Source organism: Aethalodelphis obliquidens, unplaced genomic scaffold (genome assembly GCF_003676395.1).
Source record: "Aethalodelphis obliquidens isolate GAN/ISIS:26980383/991018 unplaced genomic scaffold, ASM367639v1 scaffold7, whole genome shotgun sequence".
NCBI lineage: Eukaryota > Metazoa > Chordata > Mammalia > Artiodactyla > Delphinidae > Aethalodelphis > Aethalodelphis obliquidens.
Genome location: NW_020837951.1, coordinates 979,197 through 989,960, shown reverse-complemented (window position 1 = coordinate 989,960; position 10,764 = coordinate 979,197). Strand labels below are relative to the sequence as shown.

The 10,764-nt window shown below is 63.1% G+C and overlaps 2 protein-coding genes across 2 annotated transcripts; both read right to left on the bottom strand.

Moving 5' to 3' along the window:
- Positions 1-1,433: 1,433 nt before the first annotated feature.
- LCN10 (lipocalin 10) lies at positions 1,434-4,494 on the bottom strand. Its single transcript, XM_027104088.1, is given in 5 exon segments — positions 1,434-1,633; positions 2,530-2,760; positions 3,058-3,155; positions 3,489-3,628; positions 4,384-4,494. Coding segments are annotated over 5 exon segments (780 nt in total).
- A 1,361-nt stretch (positions 4,495-5,855) lies between these two features.
- On the bottom strand, positions 5,856-7,484 carry LCN6 (lipocalin 6). Its single transcript, XM_027104087.1, has 3 exons — positions 7,378-7,484; positions 6,868-7,001; positions 5,856-6,513 (listed from the first exon to the last, which is right to left on the bottom strand). Exons 1-3 carry the CDS (start codon positions 7,482-7,484, stop codon positions 6,392-6,394), a joined length of 363 nt encoding a protein of 120 aa, XP_026959888.1. The 3' UTR covers positions 5,856-6,391.
- Positions 7,485-10,764: the final 3,280 nt, after the last annotated feature.

Here is a 10,764-nt window from a genome sequence, read left to right as displayed (position 1 = left end):
CTACATCAGCCAATCCCAAGCTGAGCCCCAGGCAGGGAAGCTAAACACATTCGTAGGGGGGAATTCCCTGGTGGTCCAGTGGTTAGGACTCGGCACTCTCACTGCCCAGGTGAATTCTGGGTTCAGTCCCTGGTTGGGGAACTAAGAGCCCACAAGACACGTGGCGTGGCCAAAAAAATAAAATAAAATAAAAATACATCTGTGTGGCTGTTTGTTAAACAGCAGGGGCTGACTGATTCAATCCGTTTTCTCCTTAGGTGATCTCATCCGTGTGCAGCCTCCGTCACCAAATAAATATCAGTCACTCCAAAATATCTGTCTCCCACCTTGACCTCTGCTCTAGACTCGCACTCCCTCAGGACACCTGCATCCGGACATCCCTGAGCTGCTCCGAGCTCAGCCCCCGCCCTGCACCCACGCCCTCCCCTCCATCTCCACCACTCTGGGCTTTTTCAGACTGTTTCATCTTCCAGGGAGGGCCTGCTCCCTCCCAGCCTCACCATAACTTTCTCAACCCGCACTGCCTTTCATTTCTCAGCTCAAACGTCACTTCCTCCAAGAAGCTCTCCCTGGCCCTTCCTCCCGACCTGGAATGAGCCAGGCCTGCTGTGGTGCGCACTTGGCACCTCTGGACGTATTCTGAGGGTCTGTGGCTGTGTGCTTGGGTGACTGAGTCAGCGTCCACCTCTCCTAAAGAGAGAACCATGGCTGCCTGTGTGCCCACTGCTCTCTCCCCAGCAGCCAGCACGACGTCCGCGACATGCATGTGGTGCATATAAGCGTACGGCTTCCTGAGACAGTGTAGGGTGTCACGGGACGCGGAGGACGGTGGCAGAGACTCACTGCAGAGAAAGCACGTGGCACATTACATGGGACCCGTGGTCTATTTTGCAGCAGAAAAGGCCCAGTCGCACCTTTTTGCCGCGTAATCCAGAGGACACAGGCCAAAGGGGCCTGGCTTCGCATCCCCCGCCCGGTCAGCATGTGCCCCTCACCCCATCCCTCAGTGATCGTAAAGGACCCTGCTGGGCTACAGCCACGGGCCCCAGGTTCCACATCCTCAGAGGCCTGGGGTCCCCAAACACCACTCAACAACCAGTTGGATGTGAAAGCCTGCAATTTGGAACAACACTCCTGCGGTCTAGGTGGACCACAAGTCGAGCCTCAAAGGGAAGAGCAGGTGGGTGGCAGCTCACTCTCACGGCAGGATGGTGTGTGCACAGGAAGCTGCGGGAGAGGAAAGAGGCAGTGAGGGGGTGGGGAACTGGCTCTCCCGGGAGCCTCGGGCACCGCAGAGGGCAAAGCCGTGTAGCCCCGGCCCCCAGCCACACGGCAGAGACCTGGCCAAGGCAGCATTTGTGTTCTGGGTGCCGTGGGCTCGCACACGTGGCCGTGCATTCACGGTGGCTTTAGATCTTTAACAAGTGCCCTTGTCACCGCTCCACCTCTCTGTCCCCCACAGGAGCCAGCACCCCAGCGGGATGGGCACGGGGCCGGGAGCGGTGCTGCCCGAGCGCTCGCGGCCGCACTTTACCATCTTTCGGGAGAACTGTCACACTGCGGGCGAGCTCCAAAGCTTCACACACGTCTATGAACCTTCTCATACTCAGGAAGCTGGCCGTGCTCTGCCTGCCTGCAGTGGGGAAGCAGAGCCGCGTCATCAGCCGTGCGATGTGGCACCTGCCCCTCAGCCCCGGAACGCCCGCAGGCTTTGGGACAGACAAGCAAGGTGCGTGCGCTCAGGGGCAGGCGGCTACTGGTGGGTGACAGGAAGCGTCGGCCAGGGCAGGTCCCCAGAGAGCCTTGGGAGGTGGGGTCACCATGCAGGGTCACCACGCAGGGCCCTCCAGTTCCTTCTGGCCAGTCTGGCCGCTGCCCCTCCCGCTGCATCCCTGGACGGGTCCACCCTGACGGAGACGCCCCAGCACCCCCTCCCGCCCTCTCTGTACCACCCACCCAACCCGGGGCAGAACCTCTTCCTGGTTCACCTCCTGCCCCCCAATCCTGCTGTCAGCCTGGGGGCCTCTGCCTCCACATGGACAGCCCGCCCCTCCCGGCCTCTGCCTTTCTGACCCCCCTCTGCAATGGCCTCCCCACTCGCCCCTGGGGGCCCCTCCCAGACCCTCCCGCATGGTCTCCAAGCAAAGGGTCCCGCGCTCTGCCCTCCCTCCCTCCCTCCCCCCCCCCCCCCCCCCCTCCCCCCTCCCTCCTTCCTTCCCTCCCTCCCTCCCTCTGCTCACATCCTCGGCCAGCCCTACCTCCCCACGTCACCCCTCCTGCCAGGCCGCACCCCACGGGCCATGACCGGCCACTGTGGGCTATGTGTGTGTGTCCCCCAAATTCACGTGTTGAGTCCCCAACTGGGTGGTCATAGGAGGCCTTGGGAGGTGATCGGGGTAGCTGAGGTCGTGAGCGTGGGGCCCTCACGATGGAGCTGGTGCCCTTACGGGAAGAGGACGAGACCAGAGCACCGCCCCAAGCCCTGTGCGAGGACACCGCGAGAAGGCGGCTGTCTGCAAACCACCAGACCCCACAGGCTGGCGCCCTGGACTGAGGGGTGAGTGCCCATCGTGTGGCCGCTGGTCTGGGTGTCCAGCACGATGCCCGCTCGGCCCCCACTCGCTGCCCCGCACACCCGGCCACTGGACTCACTGAGGAGAAGCAGGGTCTTGGTGGCCTGGCCCGCCCGGCCCAGGCGCAGGTAGACCACGCTGTCCTTGTAGTCAGAGATCAGAACGTGGAAGCCCGCCACCCCCTTCACTGGACGGGAAGAGAAGCACAGAGTCGCCTGCTCGCGCCTGGACGGTGGGCCCCGACCCCCTGACCCCTTCCGCCTGCACGGCGGGGGTGTCTGGAAGGGCCACAGAGTCCCCTCCACCCAGGCCCCCGGGCACACGCCTGCCACGTCGGCTCTGGGCCACGGTGGCCTGACCGTGTGTCCTGGGCGTTCATCCCCACCGGCCCATGTTCTCAGAGGAGGACAGCTGGGGCCAGTGCGGTCGGTAGCCCAAGCCTGGGTCCTGGTGGCCAGGAAGCCCTGGACACCCCTCCCCTTGCTCTCCCGAGGGCCCAGCGGTTACGCACAGGTGTTCCTGAACACAGCCCTCTTCCTGTCTTTCCGCAGGATCAGCGAGTGTGCCTTGCACCCCTGTGACCTGGGGGGAGGCGGGCTGTGAGCCCCTTCTGGGCTCTGCCACCCTGGGACTTTCCAGCGTGGACCCGGACCAGTCCCACAGCTCAGGGGAAACACTCCGAACACCCTCTGCCCGCTGAGCCCCTGGTGCACTGTGGGAGCCTCTCCCAAAAGCAGCCATTTGAGTTTTAGGGGCAGAGAGCGATGGGTATTGGGGTTTCGGGGACAGTCCTTGTGGGATTTCCAGACTGACGCTCGGGCCTGGTCCCCGCCCCCACCCCCCGGCTCCCTCTCCCCTCCCTGGGCTCAGGGGTCTGCAGAGGATGTGCTGGGACCCCTGCCCTGGTCCACTCACCGGTTAAGGACGAGGACCACCCTCAGCTGGCCCATTTTGTGAACCTTCACTAAAGATGCCCCCAGCTTCCTCTTGTCTCTGGCCGGCAACAACCCCTGGGTGTCAGAGGCGATGGCAACAATGTACCAGAACCCTGAAAACTGTAGAGAGGGTGCTGGGGGCACAGGGTCTGGGCTGCCACACGGGTTCGGCCCCCACCCCAGGTCCCAGAGAACCCACAGGACAGGTGACCCTAGCCTGAGGCCCAGAGCACGTCCAACACCCACAGGGTGGCGCGGCCCCTGCCTCGGGGCCCCCGCTGCCACCCCAGGCTGAGGATGCACATGCCCGGCTGCTCTAGGGCCCGGGGCGGCACCAGACAGGGCCCTGGGCACCGGGTGTCAGAGCTTCCTGCCCACATGGGCCTCATGGGGGCCCCTTCCCTCCCAGCTGGCCCCCGCATCCCGTCCCACTGCTCTCCCTGCAGCAGAGCCCCTCCCAGATGCCCCCCAGTCTCCTCGGCCTGTGCCCGTGGCCGCCCCCACAGGAAACTTCCACCCAGCCTGAGGCCTCATTATTCCAGGACGTGTCCTGCTCGTGCTGCCTCCCCTCTGCCCACCTGGCACCTCCGGGCCACCTCAGGCTGTGCCTGTCTGGGGGCCTCTGCTACGGCCCCTCCTCGGGGCTCCTGGCATGTGGCCCACGGCCGTCAGCTGAGTTTTGAAGCCCCAGCCTGTCCCCAAAAGAGGCCGTGGGCTGCCCCACAGGGCCAACAGAAGCCTGTGCCGGAGCCCTCTGAAAGCCCGTCCAGCGGATTCCGGTGGCTCTGCGAAGACTTCCAGGGACCCCTCTTCCTGCTGCCCCTGCCCACCCTGGCCCCAGCGCCCGGCCGGTGGGCTGGGGGCACGAGACTCACCTTTTCCCAGTTGAGGTTGTGGGGCTCCCTGGGGAGCTGCTTCTGTGCCAGGGACCCCCCAGGCAGCTCCAGCACCAGGACCAGCATGGGCAACAGCCAGCCTGGCCCCATCCTAGCCCTCCTCCCAGCTGCCCGCTGGACGCCACGCTTAAATGTCCCAGCCCACCAGCCCTGCGTGGGTGTCCGGCCAGCCTGCAGCCGCAAGCCAGCCTGGTGGGCCAATGGCGGGGAGGGAGCTTGGGGCCCTCCCTCCCCGCACGGAGGGCCAGCCCTACCCTTGGCCCTCGGAGCGGCACAGCTGCTGTCCCGGGATGCCCCAAAGATGGAGACCATGATGTTCCCCAGGTCAACTCCTGGGCCTCCGGTCACCATATGTACCCTAGAGCCATTGCACCTGGCAGGGAGGCTCCTGGGCCTCCTGTCCTAGCCCCCCAGGGAGAGAGACAAAGGTCGGAACGTGTCATTGAGTCACCTAACAGGGACGAAAGTGAAGGACGTGAAGACGGGGCTCAGATGGTGCCGGCGCTGACGAGAAGGCTGCCTTCTCGATGCCCTTAGAAGGTACTGACGTGTTCGCACATGTGCACATGCGTGTGTGTGAAGAGGGTGGCAGCCTGTGTGCACCTGACCTCACCTCAAGTGAGAGGCAGTCCCCACCCTGCTCCCAGCCCACCTTCCCTGACAGCTTGTGCTCTGCCAGGACTTCAGGACACAGGAGGAACGACAAGCTCGAGCCCTCTGGGGTCCCTGCCCCCACCCCCCATCCAAGAGCTCCAGCCAGGATAAGCCAATCTTTCACACCCTGGGCATCCCAGCCCAGCGCCCTGCCCACTCTTCATCCAGATCACAGGGTCGTCCTCCAAACTGAGCGGACCAGCCTCCTGCCTGCCCGGAGCCCCGCCTGCCGTGAGCCCTGTGGGAGGAGCAGCCGCCTGCAGCCCAGCTTCCACCTCCGGGCGAGGGCCGCTGGGGAGGGACGGGGCTGCAGGCCCGCACTCTCGTGCCAGGCTGGCTCTGTGCTCTGTGCTCAGCCCTTGACAAGCCCACCCTGCCCATCCGCCTCTCCCCGCAGCCACCCGGCCCGAGGAGGCAGCTCCCTGTGGGCTCCTCCGGCTGCCCCCAGCCCAGGCCCCGCGCGCACACAGGCAGCTCCCTGTGGGCTCCTCCGGCTGCCCCCAGGCCCCGCGCGCACACAGGCAGCTCCCTGTGGGCTCCTCCGGCTGCCCCCAGCCCAGGCCCTGCGCGCACACAGGCAGCTCCCTGTGGGCTCCTCCGGCTGCCCCCAGCCCAGGCCCCGCAAGCACACAGGCAGCTCCCTGTGGGCTCCTCCGGCTGCCCCCAGCCCAGGCCCTGCGTGCACACAGGCGAGAGGCGTGGCACAGGTTTGTGGAGCCGCTTTATTGGAATCTGCGTCGAGAGCCCCTGGGAGCAGCCGGCCCAAAGCCCAGCACCTGGGAGGCTGAGCAGGGAGGGTAGCGTCTGGCCAGCCTCCTCCGGTCCCCTGGGGGCTGCAGCATTCACTGAAAACCATGAGGAACATTGGGGGACCCTGGGCTCGCCCGGAGAGGCATCAGCTCCCCCAAACCCCCAGCCCTGTATGGCGGCGGTACAGCCACTGGGATGGAGGGGCCCCCAGGGCCCCCAGACTCCACCCACCACACAGGAGCTCAGGGACGCTCGGGAAGGCCGCTTACCTGGAAGACCTTGCGTGCACAGGTGACTGGGGGAGGAAAGCGCGACGGCAGTGAGGACGGGGCGGGTCTCCCTGCCCAGCCGGGTGCCTGAGACAGACCGTGACCGCAGAGCACCTGGGGCCCTGCCGGCCCCTGCACACAGCCCCCCCCGCCCCCCACCCCCCCCCCGGCCCCACAGGTCTGACTTTGGGCGGGGACTAGGTGACTCCTTGAAGACCCCCGAGCCCTGCCAGCCCTGAGGCCTGGAGGGTCCCCGAGCGCAGCCGAAGCCAGCAAATGGCCCCACGGTCCGTGCCCCTCAGCACACGGTGGCGTCAGGCTCGGTGACACTCACGGTCCTTCTGCAGCGTGGCCTGCTGCTGGGACGAGAAGCCCAGGCCCTTGCTCCACTTGGTGAAGAGGCCCATGGCCTTCTGGCTGGCCAGCTCCGTCCGGCCTGCAGGGGAGGTGCCCCCTGAGAGCCGGGCTGGGGGACGGGGGCGAGCAGAGAGTCCGCAGCAGGAACCAGACAGACACCTGGGACCCTGCGCTCTTCTGACCCCAAGGCCCTTTACCACATGCAGCTCCCACCCCGTCCCTCCCTCCAGGCAGGGTCACGTCTCCCACAGAGGACAAGTGCGGGGAGGGGGCGGCAGGGAAGGAAGGCTTGGGGCCCCGGTGGGGATTTCATGCAGGGATGAGTGATGGAGCGGAGCGGCCGCCAGCCCGCTGGGCTCTTTCAAGGCTGGGACCCCGGGAGGACAGAGGCCCCGCACGGCAGGGAGGCCTCCGCGCCCGCGGCCGCACTCACTGTACAGCTCCACGGTGCTGAAGGCCTCGTCCTGGAGCTCCAGCTGCGTGAGCACTATGGCATAGTCCCTGAAGTTGGTGGCCAGCACCCGGTACTCCAGCACACCCAGGGCTAGGAGACAGGTGCCGCCGGGGTGGAGTCAGACCTCGTGGGGGGCCCCCCAGCTGGCCGAGAGCCTCCCAGCTCTGTCCCCCTGGTCCCTGACCCCCACCTGGCTCCGGCACACAGAGCCTTGCGGTGGCTGATGGACAGCAGGTGAGTCCCAGCTCATCCTGGGGCGCCCTCCCACGATCCTGTCCCCACGGGGTAAGAGTGCCAGCCACCCCGCCCCCACGCAGTACAGCGGGAGGCCTGGGGTCCCAGCTGAGCCTGCCTGACACAGTCGAGTCCTCTGTCCTCAGGACTGGCGCCAAACCTCTGACAAAATGAGGACCTTTCACTTGCCGGGCGAGAACGCCACTGAAACCTGGGGTGGAGTCGCCCCCTCCCCTTCCCCTCCTGCGTGCTGACCCTGCCTGCAGGCGCAGGGGGCCCAGGGCTGCCAGGGGCAGGACCCGGCCCCGATCACGGTCAGGGAAAGGGAGCCTGCCCGGAATCCGGACCACCGTGGCCGCCATCCTTACAGGGATTCCTGAACACCCATCTGGAATTTTGTTTCATCAGTTCCACAGCATGCAGGTGGCATCTCTCCCGCCTGGAAAGGAAAAGGGTCTGTCATCACCCAGGGTCCGTATGCAGGACGAGAGAAGACAGGTTTGGCCACCCAGACCCGGCCAGGGGCCAGCGTGGCTGCAGAGGGGATTCCGCCTCCCCCTCGGTGGCCCAAGTTAGCCAGAAACCCTGCTCTTGACCAAAGTGAACCCGTCAGGGAAATGGGCCAGCTCGGCACCTGCAGAATGCAAATCTGCTCCGTCACCTCCCCAGAGACCCGCTCTGCCAGAACCACACGGAGAAAACTTAGTTTTTTCTTGCTGCTCAGGGCAGCAAAGGAGCGTGAGACAAACAGGGCGTCTGCAGTTGTGTTTTGTTGTCGTTGTTGTTAATTAATTAATTTTTTTTTTTTTTTAATTTTTGGCTGCACTGGGTCTTCGTTGCTGCGCACGGGCTTTCTCTAGTTGCGTCAAGTGGGGGCTACTCTTTGTTGTGGCGCGCAGGCTTCTCACTGTAGTGGCTTCTCTTGTTGCCGAGCACGGGCTCTAGGCGTGCGGGCTTCAGTAGTTGTGGCTCGCGGGCTCAGTAGTTGTGGCTCGCAGGCTCTAGAGCGCAGGCTCAGTAGTTGTGGCGCACGGGCTTAGTTGCTCCGCGGCACATGGGCTCTTCCTGGACCAGGACTCGAACCCGTGTCCCCTGCATCGGCAGGCGGATCCTTACCACTGTGCCACCAGGGAAGCCCCAGGTCTGCAGTTTTGAATAAAGAGACTCAACACCAAAAGGGGCCAAATTCCCTAAGCCTCCAGTCCGCAAAATGAGCAGACCCACTTCTGTAAGTGCAGCAAGACCAGCTCCTGGCCCAGTTCCGTGCAAGACACAGGAATAGCAAGGAACAGCCTGAAAGGAAGTGTAACCAGCAAAAACAAGCCAGTAAACTGACAAGGCGTATTGTGGGGCCCAAAGAGGGAAAACAATGGGACTTGGCACAGAAATAGACAAATCAGGGAACAGAATAGAAAGCCCGAAAATAAAGCAAAAAGCAGAGGAGGTTCGCGCGAGACAAGGTAGCATCTCAGTCAGTGGAGGAAGAGGAACCACTGGGTGAGTGGGGCTGGGCAACTGGCCCCTTCAGCGACGGTCCCAGCTCGTGCATCCCCAGGCTCAGCCCTGAGCCGGTCAGAGGTCAGAGGCCCTCTTAGCTCCAGGGAGACAGAAAGGCTTCTGAACACAAAACCCAGAAGCCCTGAGAGAAGCCAGGTGTTTACACCTGCACAGAAACTAAAAGAGCCCTTCCTATCGACAGCTTCTCGGTGGTATAAGAAAAACGACAAAATGGGAAATATACTTGCATCTAACTTTATCGCAGACAGTGGCTAAAACTCCCTAATACTTAAGGGTTCTTGCAAGTCAATAATGACCCGCCCGAGGGAAAAGTATGCAAAAGATATGAACAGACGCTGGGCTGGGAAGGAAACACAGAAGGAACAGGTACCGAGACGTCTCACTCCCTCGTGATCAGAGAAAGAAGCAAAAACTAACGTGGGGAAGTTTGTCGCCTATAAAGACAAAAGAGAATAAAATTTTAAATGTTTCAAAAGAGGGCAGATTCCCTGGTGGCGCAGTGGTTAAGAATCTGCCTGCCAATGCAGAGGACACGGGTTTGAGCCCTGATCCGGGAAGATCCCACATGCCGCGGAGCAACTAAGCCCGTGAGCCACAACTACGGAGCCTGCGAACCGCAAGTACTGAAGCCTGTGCGCCTGGAGCCTATGCTCTGCAACTAGAGAAGCCACCACAATGAGAAGCCCGTGCACTGCGACGAAGACCCAACACAGCCAAAAATAAAATAAATAAATTTATTTTTTAAAAAAAGAGGGCAGAGACCCCAGGGACTGACACGGAACGGTATTTGGCCCTCGTGTTTAAATGACGCGCGTGTGCTTGCGTGTGCCTGAACGTCCCTGAGGAGCTGCAGCAGATCAAAACCGTGGGCCACCTGTGGGGAGGGGGCCACTGGCTGAGGTGGGGGGGGAAAGACCCCTGCTTTCCACCCCTGGGGATTCTGATTTTCCTTTTGGCTGTGCCATGTGGCTTACAAAATCTTAGTTCCCCAACCAGGGATCGAACCCATGCCCTCGGCAGTGAAAGCGCTGAGTGCCAACCCCTGGACCGCCAGGGAATTCCCAGGGCACTCTGATTTTTTGAAACACGCAAATGTGTTTCCTATTCAAAATCCGGCAAATGAAGTTCACATTACATAACAAAATGAAACGGCTGCTTGCCTGTCCTGTAAGCCCTGGTCTGAGTGTGAGTCCTGCAGACGGGCTGGCCGAGGTCCTCAGACAGAGGCACCTTGACGGAACTCAGAGCAAGGCCACTCACCAGCCCCAACCGCAAGCAGGTTCCAGCAAGAGCGTCGGAGACCCCCCTCGCCTGCGATTGCCGTGGTCCTCTCCCCGTCCACGGCTGTTCCACAGCCCAGGGCTCTCCAGAGGCCAGGTTTCCATATGCAGATTGTTTTCCCACCAGCCTCATCAGGACTCACCGAGCCATGTGGCTTTGGGGCTGCCACCCATGCCGCATGTGACCCCGTGTTCACCCAACTCAGAGGGGCCCCCGCCCCAGCACAGACCTCCTCGGCCTGGCTGGCCCAGGTGGACGGCAGCCCCACCATCTCCTGAAGGCAGTGAGCGCGCCTCGGGGAGCAGGGCAGAAAGTTCCCCTCTCAGGCCGGGGTCTGCGTGGCTGTTCAGGCCGTGCAATGGCTCCAGATTCAGGGTGGAAATGCCCGTGGTGCACCACCAGCTGGTGACTGCCTGGCCTTCCCCACGTGAAAGACGGGGACGCTAGAACGACACCTCCCCCAGCACACCATGCCGCCCGCCCCCTGCCTGGCTCCCCCCAGGCAGCAAGGTCCCCCAGAAGCACGACCCCTCCTTCCAGCATCCCTTGCCCCAAGGCGTGCATGGGGTCTGCTCCACTGGCCAAAAGCGGCCAAGGCTCAGCCTGACACCCCAAGTCCTGTCTGATAAACGGCCTCAGTGACCACGTCTTCTGGGGGATTCATTTTCCGAGAGAACCAGGGGCTCCCAGCCACAGATGCACGGACCCACCTTAAGTAGCAGCTCAGGAGGGCCTTAAGCAAAGGAGAGGCCTCTCCTGCCGACCAGAGACCCTGCCGAGCTACCCAAGGGCCTGGAACAGCAGGCGGGGAGGTCAGAAGCTGTGCCCGGCCCTGGTGGAGAA